The sequence below is a fragment of the Aphelocoma coerulescens genome, chromosome 7, assembly GCF_041296385.1.
Source record: "Aphelocoma coerulescens isolate FSJ_1873_10779 chromosome 7, UR_Acoe_1.0, whole genome shotgun sequence".
Classification (NCBI taxonomy): Eukaryota; Metazoa; Chordata; class Aves; order Passeriformes; family Corvidae; genus Aphelocoma; species Aphelocoma coerulescens.
Genome location: NC_091021.1, coordinates 6944216 through 6971789, shown reverse-complemented (window position 1 = coordinate 6971789; position 27574 = coordinate 6944216). Strand labels below are relative to the sequence as shown.

The 27574-nt window shown below is 38.3% G+C and overlaps 1 protein-coding gene across 1 annotated transcript in view; it reads right to left on the bottom strand.

The window, feature by feature from the left end:
* Positions 1-484: 484 nt before the first annotated feature.
* FAM171B (family with sequence similarity 171 member B) overlaps positions 485-27574 on the bottom strand; it is a 37415-nt gene continuing 10325 nt past the window's right edge. Inside the window, exons 2-8 of the mRNA XM_069021917.1 lie at positions 16408-16641; positions 15615-15707; positions 15165-15320; positions 13190-13357; positions 9528-9644; positions 8865-8988; positions 485-8594 (exon numbers count right to left, since the gene is read on the bottom strand). Of these exons, the coding sequence (XP_068878018.1) occupies positions 7259-8594; positions 8865-8988; positions 9528-9644; positions 13190-13357; positions 15165-15320; positions 15615-15707; positions 16408-16641 (2228 nt within the window). The 3' untranslated portion in view covers positions 485-7258. The remainder of the gene's footprint in view (positions 8595-8864; positions 8989-9527; positions 9645-13189; positions 13358-15164; positions 15321-15614; positions 15708-16407; positions 16642-27574) is intronic.

Genomic DNA, 27574 nt, shown 5'->3' with positions numbered 1-27574 from the left:
GTCAGCATGAACAAATTCACAGAGAGTCCAGGCCTTGAACTAGAGCACAGCAACTGCAAAATTAAGGCTCTGTGAAAATGAGTATGTGTGGTTCTATAGATAGCTGGTTCTTTCATACCATCCCTGAGTTTAGATAACTGTAACAATCACAAATGCATATACTTATGTCTTGGAAGTTAATTTTGTTGCCATGTTGTCTCTAGATTTCCAGAAAGAGCAGCATTTCAAATTTGAGCTGTCTCACAAACAAGGAGATTGTCTCCAAGGTCCAGCTGAAGACCAGAAGTTTTTCTTCACAAGAAACAGAACAGAGAATGTGACTCTATTAGAATTGGCAACCTGAAGGAGGATAACATTCTTTTGTCATGGGAATTATGGTGATGACAGAAATACATTTAATGATATTTAGAAAAAAAGTGTTGTGAGATGTCCCTAAACAACATATGGCTTCAAAGAAGCTCAAATAAAAGTTCAGGCATTGGTAACTTTTTCAGATTTTTATTATATTGCATAAGCTGTAACATTTTACAAATCTTAGTTACATTTTCAGCAACAGATACACTGATACCGTAGTAAATACAGAGATGAAAAGACACCTCTGACAAAATATAAAAAGGTAGAAATACTTCAAACCAGGATGCCGAATATCAAGAATGTTTTACATAAATAATATCCATACTAGAGAATTTTTGCAAATGGTTGCCAAAGTCATGAAACATGTGTTGAATATAAAGCTCCATAATTCAAGGTGGTGAACACAGTCAGTGCCATGAGTTCATCTGCCTTGCAACATCTAGAGCCAAGCTTTGTATGAATAATATGCTCTAATGAGCACTAAAAACTGCATTTCTACACAATGACATGTAAAAATATTACTGTTCTAACATGGACTGAAGTGCAACAAGTGCTTCAAAGGAACTAAATCAATTACTTGGGGAATAAAGTACCAGGATATTTTGGGGAGGGGGAATATAGGAATGTTCAGTAAGTCCTAAAACTGACTGAAAAAATTTCATTTGGTAAAACAGTTTTCAGGCTGAGAATGCTAGAACAAAAAGAAATGACAGTTTTGCCCTTCCAGTCTTAAAAAAACCTGAAGCTTTTTTTTTTTTTTTCAGAACACAATGCATACTGCTTTTAAAAAGAAAATGAAGCTCAGATTCAAGTCATTTAAACCACCTTTCATATAAATTCTTTAATGCAAGTGTAGCTGCCTACTGTTACAAGTGTGGCACAAATTAGTACAAACTACTATAAAAGAATGCTCATTTAACTCCGTCGGCATAGTACTGTGTTTTCATTATACCACTGAATTAAAAAAAAATAATTAAAAAACAATTTAAAACAATGCAGGTTATGCTTCAAATTGAGAAAATAATTAGTTCTAGAAAATAAGAATTATGTACCCATCTCCATACACTTTCTGCTGCTACTGGCAAGCAAAGTTAGCAGCTGAAAAAAGGAGTTTTATCATTATAATAGTGTTTATATATAAACATATATTAATTTCATTTTTGTAGTTAATATCCCAGTCAGTTTCGTATTTATCCAGTGACTTCAAGATGCTTGCACTTGATGTACAAAGTTGAATCAGATCCCGTATATGCATTTTTAAAAGACACTACTGTTCAGATTGCTAAAGATATTTTCTTTTAATTTCTTTTTGAACATAAAATACAAAAACCAGGGTTTACAACAATTACCATCATTATCAACATGCAGGAGTCAGTATTCCAACATAATGAATGCTAGATCTGCCTTTTAAAAGATTATAAAAGCTACATAATTGTATGAATTCAGGGGGTTTTTGGCTAACAGAAAAAAACCATAATGTGCTTTTCAGATAGTCAAGTGTCCCACTGATAAAATAAGTCTGATGAAAGAGAAAGGCACTTCAGCAGGCTAATTTATCTCCAGATTTTCCTAATGTAAAGTAATAGACAATAGATGTAGTGCACTGCCTTTTCATTTACACAGTGTTAGATCAGTAGCGTTGTGAAACTGTGTCATTTTTTAACTAACAAGAAAAGTTTATACTGGTGCCCGTTCATTTCATCCTCTTTGGTACAAATTACTGCATAAAAACAAAGGAGACAACTAAACATTCCTACATCCTGGATTATTTTTGGTGCATCATCTCTAGCTTTATGTTGGCAAATAATGTCCCTAATCAACATAATAATTTTTACTTTCAGGTTTCTAATACCAGAGTTCTTCTATTTTCTGACCATACTATAAAGATTTTTTTCTTTTAATCAGATGTGATTTTTAAGTGATTCCCCCCCCCTTTTTTTTTTAATTCTAAAATATCTAGCATTTGGTAACAATTTAAAAATTACTGTCAATGAGCTTGCACTTAAAACTATATGTACATAAATAAAGGATTTTCTTGCAAAAGCTGACAGCTCAAGAAGTGCTTTGTGAAGAACTGAGACATAAGTCTTGCAAACATTTGTGTTCTTCAAAAAGAATTGATTCCACCAAAGCACAAATACATATCAGTTTGCAAATTAGCATCAGAAAGAAGCTGTATCCTTTCCAATTTTCCCTACTCATTCCTCTCTCCTTAGAAGGGGCTCACAGACATGGCCCACTTCTTATTCTCAAGGTAAGCAACCTCCAGATTCAAAGAAGTCAAAACCTCTGAAGGTTTCCCCAGCCTTTCCAAGAGCTGTATGCCACAAATCCTTGGTAATTATTGTATAGGCCCAATTCTGGCACCAGCATTTTAAGAGTCTGTTAATGCCACAAAGAGTCAACAGAAATCTTAAAAAAGAAATTCAGTGATTCCTATAAATTCGTATGTTGAAATCATACAGAGAAATACAGAAAAGCATTAGTTTGACTACCAAAACAAATTTCACTGTGACATTCTGTCTTCTCTACATGTTAAACATCATGTAGAATTTTTTGTGGAATTAAAATTTTTAGAGCTCAGCATAGTCAAACTCCTTTTTATTAATGATCTAAAACCAAAAAGAATTCTAACCACTAGTAGGCAATACAGGTTTTTCCAGTGCATAAATTCCAACATACAGATGGAATGTGAAGACTGAGATAATATATTCTGAAATATTCTGTGTGAATATAAATCATAATCATTTTAGAGTTGGATTTCTAATCCTTTTTCTTTGACAGCCAGATACATACTCTGTCAGAGAACGAGAACAATGGAGTGCCAAACTTGGTTCCTTTGAAACAAGGTAAATAAAGCCATTTACAGTAGGCTGTATTTTTTAATGATACAAGTAAGTTTGAGAAATTAGGTCTTTTTGGTACATACAATGAAAAATGCATTAAAAAATCTGAAATATTATTGTAGGTGAACAAAATTTCAAGTAAAGACATATGAATTTAATATGAACTCCTCAAAACCATTAGCTTGTCAGGGATTTTCTGTTATGTTCAACAGAATGTATAATAATCTCTTTTTGAAAAGGGAGCCATCAGAACCAATGCAACTCTGCAAACAGGGCAATATTGAACCCTTTCAGAAGAAATGTGCATACATAAATTGACTCCTACTAATGTAAATAATAAAGCAAAGGATGCAATTATCAGTATCTGGGGCTAAGAAGTCATATAAAAAAATCCAGTAGAACTGCACATTAAAAAAAAAGTACTGTGAAAAGGTATTTGGTGTTGGACAACAAAATTCCTGTTACCCAAAAAGAGAACCAAAGGCATGCTAATATGACAAGCCATCTTCACATCTGAAATAGATGAATCATAATTAAACCTCTTTTAGGTTCTTTAGGCCAATTTAATTACAGACTTATTTGCATGCTGTAGTGGTTTGACCCTGGCTGGATGCCAGGCACCCACCAAAGCCACTCTACCAATCCCTTGGACAAAGTGGACAGAGGAGAGAAAATATAATGAAAAGTTCATTAATTGAGATAAGGACTGGGAGAGATCACTCACTTAATACCGTCACAGGCAAAACAGACTTACTCAGCTTGGGGATATTAACTGAATTTATTACTGACAAAATCAGAGCAGGATAATGAGAAGTAAAATAAATCTTAGAAACACCTTCCCCCCACCCCTCCCTCTTTCCCAGCTCTACTTCCTCCCTGCAGTGACACAGGGAGACAGGAATGGGTCCGTTCATCACCCGTGGTTTCTGCCGCTGCTCAGGGACAGAAGTCCTTCCCCTGCTCCAGCCCAGGGTCCCTCCCACAGGAGGCTGCTCTCCATGAACTTCTCCAACTTGAATCCTTCTCATGGACAACAGTTCTCCACAAACTGCTCCAACGTGGCTCACTTCCACAGAGTGCAGTGCTTCAGGCACAGCCTGCCTCCAGCACGAGTCCCCCACAGGGCCACAAGTCCTACCAGGAAACCTGCTCCAGGGTGTGCTCCTCTTTCTGCATGTCCACAGGTCCTGCCAGGAGCCCACTGAAGCACAGATTTCCCGTAGGTTCACAGCCTTCTTCATGCATCCTCCACAGGCTGCAGGTGGATATCTGCATGCCATGGGTTGCAGGGGGACAGCTGCTTCACCATGTGTATTAAGTTTGAGTGGCCAGGTTTTGGTAGTGGGGGGGTCTACATGGGTGGCTTCTGTGAGAAGCTGCCAGAAGCTTCTCCTATGCCAGCAGCTCCAGGACAGAGCTGCTGCTGACCAAGGCTGGGCCAAGCAGAAATGATAGTAACACCCCTGTGATAACAGATTTGAGAAGGAAAAAAGTTACTGTGCAGATGTAATTGTGGCCAGAGAAGAGTGGGGTGAGAATATGTGAGAGGAACATCTCTGCAAGACACCAAGGTCAGTGGAGAAGGAGGGGAAGGAGGTGCTCCAGGTGCCGGAGCCGATATTCCCATCTGTGATGGTGATGCTCATGGATATTGGGTGTGACTGAGCTGGAGTTCATTTCCCATAGCAGCCTTCCCAGCACTGTGCTTTCCACTGGGAGCTGGAAAGGTGTTGATAACACACCAGTATTTTGGCTACTGCTGGGCAGGGCTGGCACAGCATCAGTGCTGACTCTCAACATTGCCTGCCAAACAGCAGGCTGGGGGTGGGCAAGATCCTGGCAGGGGACATAGCCAGGCCAGCTGACCCAAATTAACCGAAGGGATATTCCATACCATATGACATCAGCTCAGATATAAAAGCTAAGGAAAGGAGGAGGAAGTGGGGGCATTTGTTATTTACAAGGTTTGCCATCTGGAGCAACCACTACACGTGTTGAAGCAGCCCAGGAAGCAGCCACACATTGCTCGCTGATGAGAAGGAGAGAACAAACCTATTTTTTTCCTCTTTGTGCACATGAAAACTTTTGCTTTTGCTTTAGCTTTAGCAAACTGCCTTATCTCAATCTAGGAGTTGTTTTCCAACTAGGAGTTATTTTCTCTCCCCTTTCCAGCTGGGAAAGGGGAGTGACAGAGAGGCTTGATGGGCACCTGGCATCCAGCCAAGGTCAACCCACCACACACACACTCATCTTGAACTCAATTTGCACTTTCATACTTGTGAACTCAATAGGAACACTTCATTCATGAAGCAACTGCTCACCAGAATTTGGACTGATGCATTGCTAGTACCATCATGGTTACCTTACATATTCTTCTAGAAACAGCACCAGACAACTGACAATCCCAACACAACAGACATATTTCACAGTAATATTTCCTGAGTAAATATTCCCAGAAGCCCAGCTGCATAGGATACTTCCCAACTCTTGAGTGTACTACAGGGCAGATAACCAAGCACTGTTCACACCACAATTCAAATACAGGCATTGTGTGTTTGGATCTTGGTACAAAACCTTAACCAAGCTCTAAGGGAAATATTTATAAAGCCTTTTTAGGATGATTTATAATCAAACTGCCAAAGCCAAAATTCTGGAACTTATTTCACCGGGGAAACAGCCTCAAAGCCACAGAAATACATTCTGTATACTATATGAAGCACATTAAGAGATGCATCCATTTTTCTGTTAGCCAAAGTTGAAATGATCACTTTGACAAGATGAACATTAAAATTAAAGAATATTTTGATGGCCTTTCCTTCCTCTATACATATCTTAGTTACAATTCATGCATTCATGACTTTTGGTAAATTTAACTCTAAGATGAGTCATAAGTAGTATTTATATTGCATTATAGACCAAATTTTGCAATCTTCTGTCTCATGCTCGTAACCCTCCCCCCAACTTTTAAAGCCTGCTTAACTCCTCTGCAAACCTAGATAAAAGCAGCTCAGGCTGGCAAAATGTAGGCACATAAACCTCAAATGATCTCCCATTGTTTTAAACATAAAATAAAAAGCAACGGTGCCGAGCTTTCCTGCTCAAGAAACTATTTCCAAGGCATAATTTGTCAAATCTTACACACTTCATCATGGGCCAAACTCTCACTTATAAATATGCAGAGATTCAAGGCTATATTGTGGAGCACAATTGGCCCAACAGCATGCAAAAGAGAAGATGTTCACTGACAAAGAAGCCAAAACAAGACACTGGGATCAGGAGTAGCTGCAGCTTCAAATGCTACCAGAACCAGTCCTTTTCTGCTGGACGTAGATACTTCACAACTGATGTCAGTCTTCAACATCCGTGGGCCATAACAAAGCAGATTCAAACAAAGCAGATGGGCAACATCTTAAGATAGTGTGGACCGTGAACTGCAGTGGCCACAGAGCTTGTACACTTCCCCCTTCTCCCACTGTTGTATGGAATTGCACATGGATGGCCACACAGGGAGGGCAGTAATGCTATAGAGCTCTGCTGATAAATCCAACAGAGCTCATCTGCTGGTGTTGTGGGACCAACGGATGAAACATTTCACATTGTACAAAGAAGTAGTAACAGATCCCTAGAAAAGTTCACATATAAAATGCTGTACAGAATGGTCACGTTGATTAGGAACAAGGCTGAGGAATGGCTTTAACTAGGCTACCATCACATTTGCAACAAGTACAAAAAACTTAAAACATGTGCCTACATTTCTCACTGTGCATTCCCAAAGGTGAGTCCAAGAATGACAGGCTAATTAAAATGTGGGCCTTCCCCATACTGCCAATAAAATCAGGAACTGGAGAAGTTTACAAGTAGCATTTCCCTGTTTTCAATTTGCATGGAATATCAATTGCCCAGATGAAGTTTAGTAACTCAATCTGTACGTTAAAAAAAGGAAACTTTTTATACTAGAAAACAACTTTTCCCTTGTAAACCCAACACTGCAGAATTACAGAAGCAGCCAAGAGGTCAACAACCAGCAGGGAGAGCAACAGCACAAAGCACATTGTGTTTTAATTTATAGGAATAAGCGGCCTCTCCTCTCTTTTCTTCCAGATATTGGTTTTGCTATCTCTTTTCATTAGAGGTGGTCTATCCCTTTTTTTAGCAGAAGGGATACCAGACTCATGACTTCCTGGTAGAGATTTTTTTCTTAGACCTTCCTCATCATGCTGTTCTGTGACTGGCCCATTCCCTCCTTCCATAATGTGCCTCACAGCCTGGTCCTCTGGAGTGCAAACAGTGGTCCCACTTTCACTGCTACTCAGATCCAGATCTTCCAAGTAAAGAATCTTAGAATGTGGCATACTTTTAATGAAAGTTTTCTCTCTCTCCAGTTTCCTGCTAGGATGATGCTCATTCATGTCCACACCAGAGTCCAGACTAGTATCATTACTCTCTGTTTTTTTGCCCTTTTTCAGATCTATGAAGGAATGCCTCACTTGAGCAATTGGTTTTCCATCCAGGGACACAAACCATGCTCGAGGATGTGGAGATGGTTTTCCTTTAGAGAGTTCAAGCAATGTTTGTTCCGAAATACCTTGAAGTTCAGATGAAAATGGAGTCATTACAACTGCTTCATTCAATGTCCCAGGAACAGAGACAGATTCCAGTAAGCTGTTGGTGTACCGGCTCCAGTTGGATGTTTGGGAAGGTAAGCCCTCTTCACCACCCAGGGTACTGTTTTCATCTCTGCAGGCAGAAGGCTGGGGATGAGAGTGCACTGGCATTTTGGGGAGTGTTTGCATGTAATTGTCGCGATTCATGGGTTCCATCATGGGGCCATACACCAGCTGCCCTTTCCTTGGCAAAGTTGCTGATTTAGCAGGATGCAGTTGTTCTGGGGAGTGGAAAAGGTCTGAGGTTTGAAGAATAGCAATAGGCTGATTGTAAATATGCATTAGATGTTCTGGGATGTGGGAAAGCCCATACATCTCCTCTTTCAGTGAAAGGTATGTGTTTTGGTCTGGAATGTCCCTAGGAGCCTGGGAAATAGTACTGTTACTGTGCTTTGGCTGCTGTAAAAGCCTCACTCCAGCATTAGGCTCCACTGAATGGGCTGAATTTCTTGCCTGACCAGTCTGACAGGATGACTGGTAAGAAGCATCCTCCGTGTAGATTTTAAAATTGTCTTGTGATTTTCCGTCTTCTGTGTCTATGGACAGCCTTCTTTGAGGGCTGTATGAAGAAATCTTCGGTGTATATAACTGTGACTTATCCTCCAACTTTAAAGACCCTTTCACAGCATTGATGTGATTTATGTGAGTTGTTGACGTTGTCTGATCTTTTTTTATGATCTCCAGCTTAGTTGTGTTTTTTTCCTTCTTCTGTGTGCGACGACACTTATCCCTATGCAAAAGAGAAGTAAGGTGACTGCAGAGCATACTACAAAATACTGGACTGTTGACTAGCAAAGCTGAAGGTTAGACTTTGGTTAAGAAGTTATAGTGTAATGGGACATCACAAACTTAAAATGAAATTCTGTAACAGTAATTTCTTAAAAAATTTTAGGCTACCCATTACAGTTTAGCAAAGGAAACAAGTCTTAACCTGAAAAGGCTATTTTATCAACCTCAAACTCTACTCATAATGAGCCCACTGAAACTTCTTTTTGCTTACCTGCAGTAACAAAGAAGAACAGCAAAAAATCCAATGATAATGACAAGAGTTCCTCCCAGTATGGCCGTAAGGAACACTGTGTGATAGGCTGTTATGTCCTTGGAAACAGCACTAATAATGGATTCTAGATTGTCAAACAAAAGCAGACAAGCATTAGTTCTTAAAACCAAATGATTCCACTTGATGTGCAGAGCTAATAAACTGAACGGTACTTTTCCAGTGATTTTGTGTTCCAATGGCATTATGTTCATCCTACCCTTTTCACCTTACTATTTCAGCAAACTAGAAAATACACAAACAGGTTACAATATAATGACAGGTTCATCTCAAGTACTAAAGCCTTACCATGACATCTACCTCATTCCAGACAAATTATATTTGTATTAATTGTCCAAACAAACTTAGAAAAGCGGTCTACATTTTCTACTTAGCACTCTGTCAGAGAGTCCTATCTGGTTTTGGAATCAGACATACTGTTTCTCTGATAGATTCCTTCATATGAATTTACAAAACATGCAAGAAAATCACTGTAAGGACTCAAAGAAAAGTTATCCAAGTGAAGAAGCTGCATGTCACTTCTCCCTTCCTGCTATTAAATAAAGCAATCAAACTGACAGCCTTACGTGGGGCATTCAGCAATTGCTTGGCCAGTTGCTGTCATACCTCTCGTTCCAGGCAGTGGAGCTGCTATCCAGTAGCCCAAGTGTTGAGCAGTATATGTCCATACTAACTGACCATCCACTTCCTTGACCATTCCTAGCCCACGGTTTACCCAAGCACCTGGGGGGAAAAAAAGGACAAAACATTGCACATGCCATGCAGGATTCTTCTATACCTCAAACCATCAGCAATTAGGCTATTACCAAAAATACACAAGGTCATAAGAAAACTGAAACTTCTGACTTAGCCATTGTTTATTACACAGCTTTAGCTAAACAGGCAAACTTCCTCTCCTGACAATTTCATTGCAAATATCCCTCTGTGGCTGTTTACTTTGAAACAAAGCATCAACATTACTTGCCAGAAGTAAAATTATTATGACTTATTTTCTATTAATAAATGTCTTTTACATATATGCACACAGATATGCACACAAATAATTTGTAAAAGCCTATTATATGACCTTAAGCATGCATGAAGGCCAAGACTAAAAAATGAGGGAGCAGGTTAACTGATGCATGTGAACACAAGTTTACCATCAGCTAGCAGAACTTAGTGGGAAAACATTTTAATCTTATTAAGCTGCAATAGGATAAACAATGTTTGTCTTGAATGTTTCTCTCCTTCTCCCTGCCCCAGGGCTGTAACAGTTCACTTAGCCCAAGGAAGTGCTATTGTTAGGACACACCATCTGTTTGGCAACACATGGGACAGGTATTATGGTATGCCCGCTTCTATAATTAATAAAGCATCCATTAGAATAGGGAGAATTATACTTGATTCACTTAAACACATTTATTGTGGGCCATCTGTGAAATTCTAAGGACAGAAAACATCCTCATGTAACCAACCTTACAAATTCAACCTGCAAATACTGAGAGGTAGAGACAACCACCAGCTTTTTTTAAACACCAATAATCAAAGTATGAAAACAGTATAGCTCATGTAAGATGGAGCTTATATGGATTTCAATTCTATTTTCTTCCAGGACCCTTCTTTCAGCAAAGCAAAAGTAAATATCTCCCAGCCAGGAGGTAAAGATGAGGATGGACACCTGCCACATGCACAGGCACACACAGAGAAAATATCACTTAGCAGTAAAACATGCAGCCTTCTCCTGGTGCTTGTGATGGCTGGCACAGGCGAAGGGCAGCAGCAACCACCTAGAGCTCTGAAAGTGCTTTCTCAGCCACCTGAGAAACGTTGCCCAGAGTCAGGAGTAATACCAGCAAGCATTGTACAAAAGGCAAAAATAGAACTTCTGGACACCTAGAAATTATCTTAACTGAACAAATCCATAAGAAGCTATACACTGTTTGCTGTCCTTTTCTGTAAATTACATCTTCCCCCAATATACTCCATAGAAAATACTAGGTATTAAGAAAAAATATTAAAATGTGATTAATGAGTAAGCCCATTTTATCTATGGTTTACTGCCATTCAAGCAGAAGGATATAATTCTCAATTTAATGTTGAATGCAAGCTTTCTGGTTTTTGTAATTCTATTAAAATCCACAAAGCACTTTTAGCACTAATGCAGCAAAATATTTAGTGAGAAGGAAGACATACTCAATATAGATCAACAAATTCTGCATTTACAGCAGCTGGAGTACAATTACCAAAGCTCATTTTCCAGGAACAGTCTCAGTACTACTACACTTGGAGTAACCCCAGGGAACACTGCACAGGCAGAACTGTGAAAACAATTTCTATCTTTTTCCTGGTGCATATGGGTCAGCCCACACAGACCTGTTCCCTTGCCACTTCCAATACTGACATGGGAGCTCTGATTACCATCATAACACATTACCCAAGGACTTCAGAGTTAAAAATTGTGTCAGTGTCTTGCTGGGGACATCTCGCATGCCAGAGCCTCATTACTGAGTGCAGCAGGAGCTATGCATTCAGCTCAGATGAGGGCCTGCTGCTCCTTATGGATGCTCTGGAATGCTTGCTGCAGAGCTGAGGTGTTCAGCTGCCCTCAGTCAGCAGAACCTTGACTACAGCATGCCTTGCAATTACTCAGTTACCTTGGGAAAAAGTCATTTTTCATGTGTTGGACCAAAGGTAAAAAATAAAAGAAACATATTTAAGAATAAACATCCAGAAAGTGAATACAGTTGCAAATTTTTACTGTGAGAAAGGAAGAAATGGGAGAAAAAGTTCAAGTTAAGTTATGCCCCAAAAGTTTCTGTCCTTTTTTGCCATCCTCCTTGCCCTCTCCTCAGCAAGCAGCAGTGAAGGCTCCATGTGAACAGTACACCTCAGAGAGCATCCATTACAAACAATTTGCCTTTCTGGGATCTCTGTCAAAGTACATCCCATTGGAGAGGAAAAAAACAACTGGTTTTACTGGGTTTTGGATCAGCATACCATGATCCTGGCTCCTGTTTTACTCCCAAGGCCAACATGCCTACGTAGGGATGCTGAGAAGGACCCTCAACACCCACATAACAAACACCTTACACTGGTTTATATTCTGACCTGATCCTGTGCTGCTCCAGTTCTGTCAACTCGTTGTTTTAACAACAGTGTTGACTTAGCTTTGTTTAGGGAGTTAAAGCAGCTCAGCACAGGATGAGCACAGGAGCTGGCAAAAGTGGCTGTGGCAGTAAGAAATTTAAACCCTGGGTGATATTTTGCCACCTCAGACTAAAACCCTTTCTTTGATGAAAAATGCCATCTCTTCCCACCAGTTATCCCTCTAAAGTCTTCTTAGGTGCATAGACAGACTTAATCTTCTATGCCAAAACTTATCCTATTTACTTTTTTCCCACAAGACTTTTTTCCCACTAGCCAAATTTTATTAGCATGTTCTTAATTCAAATCCATGTTCTTCAGTTGTTCTCCATTAAGATGATCAGTTTCTTTCTTGAACACATAAACAACACTTTGTTAGAGCTGGTGTCCCTCTCCTGTACTTCCAACAGGTGGACAAAAGCTTTTTGCCTTGATAAGGAGCAGCACATGCCCTCCCCAACTCACTTGCATATTTCAAGCTGAAGTGTGATGGCAACCATAAGGTAGAATGTAGGACAATCAGGACATTAATGCACCCACACCTAATACAGGTCATCTAAATGGGTTATGTGGATGTAGCTCATTACTCACTCCTGACTAAAATTAGACATGAAGGGATGACAAAAGCTTTAGAATGACTAATCCCCAGCCTCCTCTTTGCATTTTGGAAGAACAATGTTGTTCCCTTGAATAACTCTTATTTCCCCTTCATTTCACTTTCTGAATTGTTTTTGTTAACTGAAGCAACATATTCCAGTTCTAGCATCAAAGGATCTTTAGAGCAACACTCTAAGAAACAAAGCATCCAAACCTTCAGTTCTGGTTTGCTTTCTTTTAAGAAGGAATTCACAAAATTACTAGGCTTGAAATTTAACATCATCTAAAATATATGTTCTGTGAATACTCAACCTCCCACAAAAATAAAAATCCAGCACATTAAAAAAGCAGGCAAGAAGAATGCTAATGAATTTTACCAAAGCTTTTTGAACTAACTAATTCAAGGTAGTCCATTAAGAAAATCGACCATCTATTGACCATCACTTCTTAGAATAGTGCCATCACTGTTCCATGACCCGCAGTGCCATGTGCCCAAAACTACAGGCATGTGCTGGAAGGCAGAATAACAAATAACTTAACCCACTTACCAATTTTCATATCGAATGTCCAGGCAGGTACAGCATCTCCTGATTTTACAGTAGTTGTGGGAAGAGGAAGTGTAACCTGAATGGGACCATTTACATTCAATTCTTTCCCAGCCAAAAGAACATTTACACATATGGCAGCAAGAGGAGTTAATTCCATGCTTTTGAAACCTGGAAACAAGAAATCTCTTGTAATTCTCCATTCATAGTTTATTTTAAAAGAAACAAATTAAGAATTAAGCTACTAAAGGCAAATCCTCATCTACATCCAGCTATACAGTCAGCTGTTATCAATTTGGTCAAATAAAAATCAACATTACTTTTCTTCTGAACTTTTAACAACCTATGATTAAAACAAAACACAGTCATTTCTATACTAATGCTGTAAGAGAAACAGATTTGCAACATCCAGGTTCTATGCTGACTGTAGAATTAACGATGAGGCAAAACTTGTCTTAGGACCGGGGAAGGAGGGTTTTTCCCCTCAGATAATGAGGTTACAAAACACCTAACTGATGTGAAATACAGATCATACAAGAATTTTGGTATAATCACAATGTACATAACATTGAATCAAACTGAAGGCATATGGAACTCCTCCTGTAAGGATTAATTTCCTAATTTGGCAGCCAGAATTAACTGAATAGGTAATCATGAGGCTTCTCAAAGCACTCAGAGGAAATGTTGCATTTACAAAGCAGCCTGAAAGTATCTTTCCTTTGTTTCCCTTTCAGCAGTTTGCAAATGCTGCAGAATGCCCAATATGACAAGATGGTGAGAGAAGCTGAAACAGAATTAGTAAGCAGCAGAATAATGTTAAATCTATGCAGGCTGTTAGAAGCTGGTTGTGAGAGAACTGGCACATCAGATATCAATTAGCTTCCACCTGCCCTAAAACGAAGCCTATTCCTTTAGGGGTATATGAATAATTTAAAACACATGCCAGACAAACTGAAGGGAAAACTCAAAGAGGATAAACACTGCTTAGTCTCCTATGCTTCTTCCCTTCTGCCTTCCATTTAAAGAGCTGAAATACCGATAAAAAAAGATTTTAAAATATCTATGTCAAAATATCAGTATATATGATGCCTTTGATGGAATGAAAATTAAAGAATAGAGTATAACAAGTTTAAATAAGCCATGGAGTGCCCTCTTCATGCACTACAATGAATTTCAGAGCCTCATGACTTCAGATCCACTGGGAATAGAAAGAAAAGAACAAAAGAAAGATGGAACTGCACACAGTATAACCTACCAGAGGTTACTGCACTTAGGCAAATTAAAAAACTATCTGATAGAATGACAAATACTAAAAAATCCAGTGGTATAAGAGCAGAGTTATGACTCATGAAACCACTTAGTGCTTCTCCAGTGAAACAGATGCACAAAAAACATTATTACAACTGTGCGCTGTATACACAGGGACCACTTGGTCCCAAACTTGCCCAGACTGACTGACTGTGAGCCAAGCAAGAAGTTCCACACAATCTTTGTGCTGGGTGCAATGCCCTAGAACCAATCACTCCAGTGAAAATGCAGAATCCCCACAGCTGAAGTCAATGCCTGCTGTTACACTGATTTCTTTAGGTTCACCTAGTTTACAGTCTGGCTATAATTGCATTTTTAAGGTGTTTACTAAACCAATTCCACAGTCTCATGAAATCCTGAACATATATATGTGTGTGTGTGTGTGTGTGTGTGTGTGTGTCTGTGTGTGTGAAAGCAGACTCTGAAGGAGTATTTCAGTGCACCAAGATATGTTCTCATACTGCAAGGACCAACATAGAGTAACACTGATTACTCACCTGATGTGTTTATAGCTTACTCCTATGGAACAAAGCTTTGTGATCTAACATAATGGAAACAGGTTCAAGCCCTCTTAAATTAAGCATATGTTTTTCTGAAACACTGTGCACTCATATGCATTATAATATTATAATTTTTTTTATAGGAATTCTTAACCAACATACTCACATACCTGATTTATTTAGAATAATTCCTGTTGTATAGAGAAAGCTGTCCACTTTCAAAAATTGCTCTGGCACTGTCAGATAGGCGGTAACATTTGCAATATGATTCGTTGGAATCTTTATTAAAGATTTTGGAAACTGAACACTCAGTTGAGATTTGGCATCTGTAAAAGAGTAATATTTTGTCTTACCCACAGTAAAACACACAAACAGTGTTTTTACTACTCTTCAGAAATCCACTTAGCATAACAACCTGTTTTCACCCACTTTCTCCATGATTTATGTATTTCCAGTCTAGCACTTGTCACAGCCCCTCATACAGCTACGTAATTAACAGAAAATCTGGCTTTGAGTGGATAGGTATTACATGAGAATAAGATGATGCTTAATTTTTTTCCATGTGTGTACAGATGGCTATCACAAAGTGTTTAATTACAGTCTGCATACACAGAACTTACCAGACAGTTTTCCAGTAATTAAGACAGTATCTTCAAACAGCCATATATTAGCTTGACTTTGTGGGAATAATGAGAGCGTCACAGACGAGTATACTGTGGAAAATGGTAATATCTGTTACACCATGCAACCAAAAAAAATCCTCCAAGGTCTCCAAATCCAAAGAAATATTGAACAGAACACTTAAACCAGAGAGTATAAGAAGACTAAATAAATTACTCCTGTTATCCAGAGCAACAATTTTAGTGTTTAGGTAGAAAGACCTCTGTTGAATGTTTGCTACTGTTTTATACCTTCTATGGATAAACAGTGACTAGAATTCTTAAAAGTCTCTTTAAAAAAAAAAATCATGTACCTTTTTAAGAGTATGCAGTAGTTAAACAAGAAAACCTGTGAGGAAACACTGCTTAAGGGGAGCTGTAACAACAGGTTATACCTGTCATAGAGGACAAAAAGCATTGGCACTCCAGGAATCACTCAGGTCAACAGGATTTTTGTCAGAACACATTAACAGCTCTTTGCTAAATCTAGGAAAAAAAATTTCTAAGAATTCACTGTGTGTCACAACATAACCTACTTAGATTTAGAAAGGGCTATATTGTGTTTTAGAGTAATAAGAATTTTGACAAGTTTAACAGACCGTTCACCCTTAGATCTGCATTGACAGGCATCACCTCCCTTGACTGACTTCACTGAGTCATGTTCAGCTAACAGCAACTACGCAGACAGCTTGGGAGAGAAATTTAATTACTGCCAGATACAGTTTAATAATAGGACTGTAAGACGCTTACGTACTTGGCATTCTTGCAGTCTTCCAAGGCAAAGGTGTCAGCAGGTAGCCATCCTTGTATGAGACAATAGTTAAGCTTAATCCTAATTTGTAGGGGACTTTTATTAACACTGCTCCATTGTTCCCAGTAAGAGTAGAATTTGTCAAGGTGTAGTTCACAAACACCTCCACCACTGCTTGTCGCAGGTACTGATGACTGATGATGTCATTTACTTGAACTTTTAGTGTAAAAACAGATCCTATTGACAAAAAGAAAAAGAGGAGGTCATGATAATACACCACAACTAAGGACCATAAACTTGTAAAGAAGTCCTGGAGTTCAGGTCTTGGTTATTCATCCATTGCACAGTGGATCTCTATCTCTAGCCAAAGGCAGGATGACCATGCAATTATATACCCCAGAGAAGAGGGAAACAAAAAACCTTAAGACAGGGCACAAAGGTGTCAAAGAGTGTTTATCAAACTCAGCAAACATAGTAACTAACCAGTTTAAAAAAAAAAAACAAAAACAAAAACCCAAAAAGCCCCAAAACAAAACCCAGTCAAAACCAAATTACAAACAAAACCCAGTCAAAACCAAATTACAAAGTAATCTTCCCCTTTTTGTTTAAGCTTGAAGAACGCATCTGTGACAACGTGAGATTTAATATGCTCTGCAATATCACACTGATAATACAGATGGTCTTGTTATCCGGGTGTAACCCTTGGCTTGGGACACACATTTCAAGATGCACCCTGAGTTTGTAAAAGCAGAGAACCTGATGTCTACAGACAGAGGCACAACACATTTATATTTACATGTGTAATGTTATTATAAAGCAACCAAATGCATCCAGATACTGTTTTAAACTACTATCTCCCACCAGACTTACACCAGGCTACTTTTCAGTTCCGACATTGCAACTTCCAAACAGTATTTCTCTACTGCCAATTAGAAGATGTGATAGTCCATACCATACCCAGTGTCTTGCAGAGATCATAATTACAGTGACTAAAAAGTATGTTGAAAATAATAAATCCACTTGAACAGCAGTCTCAAGGTGCTCTGAACCACATTCAATTTCTCTTCCACCCTGATGGCAAATAAATTATTAGGGAGTCTTTTCACAGTATGTTAAAAGGGACAGAATTCCACATTATTTCCAGAATAAAATTAATTTATTGTTAGAAATTAAAATATCTATGGATCACTGTTAAAAATATTTTAAATAACAAATTTTCCAGGATTTTGGTTACAGATATACTACTATTCAATACCACTGCACTACTTTGTATCCTAATACTTTCAAATACATTCATCATGAATATGCATTTCTATTTAGGTCAAATGTCAAGTTAAGTTATTTGAAATGTATCTACCTAAAATCATACTTCAATTTCATTATGCTATCCCCACTATAATTGAGATTGACATTGCACCAAGAGATTACTGCCACTGACCTTGATTTAAATTAATAGGTCTTGAGGAGCCAAGTGCAATCCATCAAAAAAATCCACTGTGTAGTTGAGATGCCCAAGTTGGGCCTCTCTGAAATAAGTATTTATTTAGATCTATTATATGCATGGAGCATATCGTATATTCATGCAAAAAATGACCTGCACACAACAAAAGCTACACTGGCCTCAATTTATTACTGTTTACCACATACACAGCAAAAACTTACCAGCTGTGCCAGACTGATTCCCTGCAGTGCTTTACAAAAATCTGCATCTCCTTGAGCAAATCAATACATATTTTCAGAAAAATAAAAAAAGACCCAGTGTACTCAAATGTATTTAACAGAATTAAACAGAAAATAATCTTGGAACAATGTCATCTGGGTGGGTTTCTTTTCCTTATGTAAGATATTTCGAGAATAAAATTTCTTTAAATTGCTGTGCTAGAGGAGTTTTAAATCACATAATGATTGGGGGAAAAAAAATTATGTCATGTCAGCAAATTATGGGCTCCAAACAGCTCCTCCAGGCATTGATCCAGTTACACAGATACTAGCATCATTCCAGTGGCTGCCAAAACTTGAAAAACGGGTCATTTGCCCCTGGCCAATGACTAGTTAAAAGGCTACAGAGGAGAGGAAACAGGCTGTGTACAATATTATTATCCAGAAATCATTTGGAAGTCAGGAGTATATAATGAAATGGTATTTAAAAGTATGAAATTCAGCGGTAAAAAATTCAAGCTCATGCCAGTAAGAAGCAATACCAGAAATGCCTGTTATAAACTGGTATTTTAACAGCTGGAATCAAGTCAGGAGAAAAAGAGCCTAGTTTTAACAGCTGAAATAAGTCATAAAAAATTAAAACCTAAAATGTACTCAGAAAGAGACATTCTTTCAATCATTCCATACTTTCAATGAGTATTTTCCATTTCCTGCTGACAAAAAGCCTAACAAGAAAATACAGGAGTGAGGGCAAATGCCACAGCTCTCCTCCAGCTGTTGGTAAATTCAAAGGTTGTTTTGTGCAAAACTATTTCTTCCTCTCATCTCCTTCAGTCACAGCCATATTAAACCCCACTTTCTTAGAATCTTTGGGTTCCCAAAAAAAAAAAAAGACTGTAAAACTGTAGAAAACTGTGCTATTTTCACTCTCTCATGGTGAACTGACAAATATCATTGGCTGTTCTTAGCCATGCTGAACTTTGATTACTTCCTTCTCCTATGGGTATAGAAATTGCCACAGCATTTCCCAAAAGTGATGCTCTGCCTGAAGGGGTGTTGAGGAGATGCAGACGCGAGGCTGGAAATGTGGACTGAAATCCCAGGGGGGTGGCTGAGACAAGGCTCTTCAGTGGCAGCTTTGGAAGAGTCCCCACCTATGTGACTGTCACACACAGGCAGCAGCTACTCCAGAGAGGAGTGCTCACCTCACAGCCCTGAATATCCAGACACAGATTAAAGAAGACTCAACCCCTGCCTCTCAGTGCCTTTGGCCTTTCTTTTGTGCTAAAACAAGTCTTCCTGGCAAGAAGAAGTCTCCTACTCGGCAAGGAGTCATGCCCTGCCTGCACTTGGATTTGGTGATATCGTCTAGAATATACCCTGCCAACCAGTCACTTGCAACTCTGGTGCAATGGTTTTGGAGAGACTTTTTTAAAAAATTAATCTTTCCACTCCTCAACAGTAAAAGAACAGAGGACATGAGGACACATCATTATGCCTCTATCCAAATGCTTGTGAAATAATAACGTGTTAAAAATCCAACAGAATCCAACAGTAACAACGATTTTTTACTCACACAGCCATGTTCACCATAGTTTTGGAGACCAGTTGTTGCAGCCTAGTTAAGAGCACAACAATCCCATGGCCCTAGAGCCCAGAGTTTGTAGTTCTGGTCCTACAGCACTGATCTATATCTTTCCAAGCTTGACATCCCACGACCAGCTCCCTCCTCAAACCAACCCCCTCACAAGCCTCACATCTATTTAATGTGCAAATTTATCACAGATTTAATGGCATTCAGTTATTAACAATGTCATAGTAACATCCAAGACACCTAATTTCCAAAGAAAATACTGTCTTTCTTTTCCGTTTTATAAATATCTTGATTTACAAGTCTTTAAGGACACTTTTAAGTCTCAACTATGGTGGAAACTGCAGTAGGATATTTTAATCACAAAAAAATATACTGAAAAAAATTCACATAAAAAAATGAATGGTTGGTTAACTTTTTAACAAAAGCAAAGCTGCAAACTTAAACAATGGATGAACCTTGTGCTTTTTTCTGGTCAATGACACGTGCCAAACACAAGTGGGTCAGCTGTATCTCAGTATTAAACAGATTTGACAGAACTCCCACAATTAGAAGAAATAACTCAGTCCTTGCTAATTTGATTTGTGCTGCCTCAGAGGAAGGGATTCCTCTCTTGGCAGGTCCACTGGAAATGCCAGCTCCCACAGCATTAAAATGTTTCTGATAAACCTTCATAGAAATGCAGCAGTTATTCAGACAAAGGGAAACAAGGCCTTCTACCACATTTAGCTCCTTCAGAAATGTCCTGGTCAGTAAAATGACACCTCATTTCTTTGAGAAACAACATCTAATGCCTGAATTAGAAGAATTTGGCTTCACGTCACTGGCCGAACTCAGAAATCGTATCACAGAATTAAGCCAAAGAATGGCTTGTAATTGCAAGCTGGGTACAAATGTACCAGTGCAAAAAATCTCAGTTATGGTCCATGTAATTTGTTCTTAATTCTGACCTGCAGATAAGCACATCATTAGGTTACCATTATTGTGAGATTTAATTACCATGGTCAAGGTCAGGCCCTTACAGGCACCAATATATGCCAAACTACACATATCATTAACTGATATGGTGGTGAAAACACACACACAGGGCACTGCCCAGGAAGAATTCCTACACATTCTGCAACCCAGTCCTAAGTACCTTTCCCTATTTATCACCAAATTCCTATAGCCAAAGAGGTTCTGCACCTCTGAAGGAGGCAGTTACTCATCTCAAACACACAGACGACTACCCAGTTAAGCACTTACCTTATGGGATGAATAGTAACTACAATTAAATCATTCATTAGTTCCGTCCTTCAGAGGGGACTCCTCTCACCCTTGCCCAGAGATGTTTAAACCCATGCCAGAAAAGGCACACACTGATATGAGTTTTATGGCAACTGCCTACACCAGGCTCCCTGCTACCCAGCCAGAGAAAACCTGGGCTGTGCCATTTCCTTGGCCTTAGCTGACTGAACAACCCTTTTCCCATCTTTTACATTCATGAAGCACCATATTTTTTGGCTTAACACAATTAGGGATATGAAAGGTGCACTGATGTGTAAAGAAAAAATGTGTAATAACAATATGGGGTTTTACTACACATCCAGTATTGCAATGGATATTGCCATGGGGGTGGAAATCAATGAAACATATAATCTAGACAGCCAACACACATCTGGCTTCAGTAAAAAAAGGTCATATAAAAGCCATCCTCCTGCCCACAAACACCAATCGTTACTTCTCAGAATTTCCTTAGAACTACAGTAATAGCAGTGACAAACTACGAAAGCATAGATTGAAAAAGTAAAAGCCTACTGCACCTTCAGTTCATTAAAAATCCACATACATGAAGGGGAGTTGTGGCAGCACCAGGGGGCTATGGGATGATTTAGTGCTGGACCAAGCCCCCTCCCCACAGCTCACCATCCATCTGTGAGTACCTTTGTTCTGCAGCAAGATACAAAGCACTGACACAGGACTGAATTTTCTGCCTTGCACAGTGCATTAAAATGACATAATAGGTGACCCCTAAACTCCTATAACAGTTTTATGGGTGTACTGTGAGAGTTATTGTCAGGCACTGGGGTGAGCTCTCTGGCTGGTTTTCAATTATGCTTCTCATAGCTATCAAATAACCTGCAAATCTAATTAATAACCTCTACAACCAAATGTGGGCTTCATTTGTTAGCTATCAGTGTTCTTTTATCCTGTCATACTCCACACAGTAATTTATAGACCCTAGTACCAATGGGCATATACATGCATAAAGATCTTTCTAACTCTACACAAATCATTCTATCTATTCCAAATTGGTATCAGGATATCTCATTTAGAAACTAATTACATGATTCTTTATAAGGATGTTTTACATGCTGCTCCTCTGATTTAAAACAATACCGGAAAATAAATAGGAAAACATTATTTTTCCTCCCTAAAATGGAACAGGACTTCTGCTAAAATAAAAAATACACCACAAGTGTTTTGCCCTGTGAAATTTTAACTTTGTCTTTATAAATTAGTTGTAAGTACAATCTGCATATTTTATTTTCAACAACCTATGACTGAACTGAGAAGCAAAGAAGCTCACCCTGTTCACAAAAGGTCTGAGAAAATTCAGCAAATACCTAACCAGCTGTAAAAATCAATTTCTCAGGAAAAGAGAACCTTAGATTTAGATAAGAACAACACAACAAATATAATCATTCCACTTGGCTGCAAAAAGAAAATACTTGGAAGTTGACAACTACTGACCGTTTCACTCTTGCACTTAGCAGGAGGTTAAGTCTGCACCATCCCTCTCCAGAATCCCTCGGGGAGTTACAACTTTCCAGCCAGGGACCCAGCACTAACCCCAAAATGAATGATAAAGAACGGGGGTACATAAGGACAGACACAGACTGCAGCAGTTGCTAAAAATTGCCTTATTTAGGTTGATCTTTAGGCAAAACGGCAGCATTATGTCTCTAATTTTAAAGCAAGTACAGGCTGCTCCTTGAAATGCCCTTTGGAGAAAAGATATTGATGTTTTACTGCTCCATGTCAGGGGTGCTGGTCACCATGGTTCAGCTACAGACACTTACAGAAAACTGCTTTTAGACAATACAAAGATATTGTAAAAATTAAATAAACCGAAGCACAGAGCTAATCAGCATTTGCTGCAGTTGCATACTAACAGCCAATCCACATAATCTATACACAGTTCTGTAGCTCTGCACTCCCTCAAAATATTTTAATGCAAAATCAAACATTAGGATGTATATTTAAAAGAAGAGCTTTGGCAAACATCTCTGCAGGGACACAGAACACATCACCAGTTAGCAAGGACAAAGCAGCAAAACAGGGTCTGGGAAAGTAGGACACCACAGTATTCCCACTGCCCTATTTCTGGTCAACCAATTTCCACAGAAGGCATCAACAAAATCTCAATTATGAGGGAGCTAAGGGTAGATCCTGGGGGGAACAAGCAGTGGCTGTTACAGTCATTTTACAGGAGGCAGTTTAACCCAATCTAGCCAGATCTAGGTGTCTCCACCAAGCTGGTGCTTCACAGTCAAGAAAAACTGTAACAGATTAGAAATTTTTAAAAATTTAACACACTGTTACCTAAGATTTGTCACACATCAGACACTCAAGTGAGCTTTTGCTGGAAAAAGAACAATTATAGTCTAACGGAGAGCTTTTCAAACAGATTCTTTTACATTTGCTTCAAATAATGCTTTATTTCAGTTACAAAGAAACACTTCCTTACTTCACCAGCGTGGCTGTGATAGGCACAGACCATAGTGCCAGAACTGTCAAGCATCTGTTCATGGGTTAAGAAGAAATGGAAATTATTTACTAGAAGCTCATTCATGTCAATTTATGCATCATTTCAGCACACACTACAGTATTCAGGTGGCACTTCCTCCCACCTTACTGGGAAAATTAAAAATAGAGCCTAAGAACACATTTCACATGCTACTCTGACTTCTCAGTGCCACATCAAGGAGCGGCTGCATCTCTTGAAGCAACTGGATATGTCTGCTAAGACATATAGCTGAACAAACTAACAATGCAGGAAGAGATGTAAACCCAACAATCTGCCGTCATCTCAAAAAAAATACATCTGATTTCTACACATTCATTGTGTTCTGAAAACTCCCTTTCCCACTTCCTATTTCCCCTTGCCTTCTATATTGTCCTCTTGCCTTCACAGAGCTCTGCTCAGTCTCCTTCCTCCCACAATTCAATCCATCCTGGAGTAATCTCTGTGATGATAAGTCCCTGTAAGATTTTAGCCAGTGAGAGCACTGATTGTGAAAAAAGACCAAGACTTTTCTAAAGATGAGGGTTTTTGCAAGCTTCACATTAAAAAGAGTGGTGAATGTATTACATGAAATTAAATGCATTGAATCGAACCCATCAGGATGAGCACTTTAAAGGGACACTTCTAATCTAGTAGACTAAAAAACTGCCAGGGATTTGCCTCTGGGAAATTAGCATGATCCAGAGAAAACTTCAAGATTCTAAATAAATTAGTAGGTCAAAGACTAACTATTAATTTAGTTCAAAACAGAGCCCAAATGTAGTTTCATATTATAATAAAACTGTCTCAGACAGTATGGAGAAGCTGTCTGTCTATGGGCACACTGGAGCAAGTGTTACGTGTTATATTAATAAGAACAAAGCATTTTTAACTTCTAGAAGGGATTTTGATAGGAAACAAAAGTAAATAAATAAAAAAACCCCCAACACACTAAAGAAATAGAATACTTATCTCAGTCATACCTTGTCCATTTTTTCCCAGCAAAAGTATTCATGGACTTGGCACCACTTTTTACATAGAATTAACACTGCATTTTACTGATGCTTTCAGAAAAAAGATTATTAGTTGCATTTATTTACTGACAACAATTTCATTTCACTTCAGCAGAATAATTATTTTCTTTCACTTTAACAGAATAATTATTTACCTTTTAAACCAACATACTTCAAGGGTTTATATTTTGTATGAATGTGTGTGCATATGTAAATACAAATCTTAAGCAAACAAGAGGAAAAGGAGGTTTGTTTTTTGAAGAGAGATAAAGAAAACTGCAAAACATTCTTAATAGAAATCTTATCCTCAAATATTTGTTGAAAAACATTAATTTATGCCTCATTAGCACGTAGGCACCGAAAGAATTTCCAAAGTAGTCAATAAGCATTATGTCAGTGTAAACCAATGAACTGCTCTCCCCACAACTTTTGGAATCAGTTCCTCCAAATTCAGAAGCAACTTAAAGGAATGATGAAATTTAATCAGGACTAAATGTGGCCAATATGCAACTCTGGCAAACTTGAGCTGCCACATTTCGATGTGATATTTGCCCAGTATAAGGTAATTTTTCACACATGAGAAAGACTTTGACACTACCTTGACTTCATATTTAAAAAAACAAAACAAAAAAACCCACAACCCACATTTCCAAAATAAAAACAAAACAAAAAAAAAAAAACCAGCAAATTTTTAATGCTTGCAATTATTTTAATGGGTTTGGATTACTTTATAGACTTTATAGTCTGGATGGCCACAGTATCCAAAATCTGTACTATTGCATAGGCAAATTATCATTTTGGCTTTTTCAACCGAAGATCTGTTGTATATAAGAGAGGATGGATCTGATGAGTTATTTGAATAAATAAACAAAAATAACTCTTTTCTACAACCAACAGCTGTGTTCTACCATTAGAAGTGGTTACACTTCCACCCAAGATCTCAGACCAGATGCATAAACAAACTGCATAAGCATGACAATCATTCCACACATGTTGATAGGAACCAAATATTGATGAAATAAAGGTCCTGCAAAAATCAATAAAATAAACCAGATGATCATAGGCTGTATCCCTAATGATTACTGCTGCATAATCAATGAACACCTTCCTGGAATGATCCTGCTTGTAAGAACTGCAGCAGAATGTCATCAGGCTAATCCATAAAGCTGCTAACGACTCAGTCTCCTATCCAGTGGGAACACACTCCCAAGCACTTTGAAGTGCTCCTGGGAAGATATAGAAAATAGAAAGAAAATTCCCCATTCTATATTTTTATGGGCTACCTAAGCGAGAGCCATGAAATTCATACAGGAAAGCAGCCATGAAGGTTAGATGGGATTTTTTTCCTGTATTCCTTTAAACACTGCATGGCATACATATGTCATTTAAAAATTCACTGGAATAATATTAAGTGCATAGCATATACTGCTGCAGGGTGCTCATTTGGTAAGGAGCTGCAGGATGGTTTTTTCACCATTAGATGCTTTCTTCACAAATTAAAATCAGACTGTTTCATCACCCTAGACAGAACATGAGAACTCGCAGGACACAACAAACCTATGAGAATCACAATTACCATAGCAACTTTGCATTTTGATTTGCTGCTATTTTGTTGAATCAGCCACCCTGGTTCTCAGAGCTGTGGTTACTATGGAACACTGAAGCAGAAATTCACCTTCCTGGGGCAAGGGAGATAGGCAGCAGACAAGATGAAATGCTGCAGTCTGCAGAGCTTCATTATTTAGGAGTCATTTATTTTAAATATCGTCTTCTGTAATTTGAGATAAGTGAGATAAATTATTAATATTACAAGAATAAAATCTTAAATAAAACTAATCTTTCAAATTAAGATAAATTTGCAAGTGAAAGAGATTAAAATGAGCAACTAAATTCTAGCAAGAGCTCTTCAAACGTACAAAATAAAACAGCTTTGCCCAGACATTTAAGAGGCCATTACAAGGCTATTTTTTTCATTTCAGTTTACTTACTGGCTAATACTAAACCTGTAATGCTGCTCTTTCATTTTTTTTTAAATCACTGCCAGTATCATTTTACCTTGCATTAGAGTTCACAGAATGAAAATATTAAAAATTGACACTTTGTTATAGAATATTGGAGAAAAAAGGTAGAATGGGAAATATTAAAATCTTCATAATACTCTATTTTAAATATGCTGTCTTAAACCCCACATTATATTACACAACTTCAAGAAAAACAGGGAAGTGCCTATTAGAGGATAAGCCAAAAACATGCATTTCCCACTCAGGGACTTTACAATTAAACCTCCATCATTTAAACAGCAAAAATAAATCAGTCAGCAGCAGCATCTTGACAAAATGAGACCATTTCTTATAGACAAATCTAATGATTTGTCAAACCTGCCCTCTAACAGTCAATACACTTGGACAGAAAGAATATTCCAGTGTCCTTGCAGCATGAATCATCTCATTTTTTTTTTATCTTGATGGGTCAGGTACAGGATTTGTCTTGTGGAATTCCTAGTGGTGGCTTGTGATTGGAATAAGCTGAAAAAAACCTGTGCAATTTCCTTGATTTAACAACCCCGTAATTTGACAGAAGGAGGAAATAAAACCACAGGAAAACAAAGTAGCACCTGTTCAAACATGACATTTAATGCTGTGAAACCCTAAGACAGATACACATCCACAGACTCCATGGCATAATGCACCCCACAAAGCAGAAATTCAAACATCAGGGCATGTTACTCACTAATTGCAAAGGACAACTTACTGTTCCATTCAGAGATATTTTTCAATAACACACTGGTCACTACTCCTGTCTGGAAATACTTTTCTTCCCCTAAAGCTGCAAAATCTCATACTACTCCTTCAAGAAAGATACTTGTAATGCTCCAGCAATGTCTATCTTTAACCTGCAGGAAAAGATTCTCTAATCCCTCGGAAGAAGGCCAGGGTATAAAGGCATTTATGGAGAAAATCGAATTTAAAGTTTGCAGGACAACATTTCCTAAGGGTAGCTCTGTACCTGTGGAATGGGATTTTTTTATTACAAGAATTAGGAAATCCATATTGCAGCAACACAACAAGAGTACCCAACAAGCTACAGTCTCTTTCATATAGAAATTTTTATTAAAGTTGAGTTTCATAAAGTGAATTATCA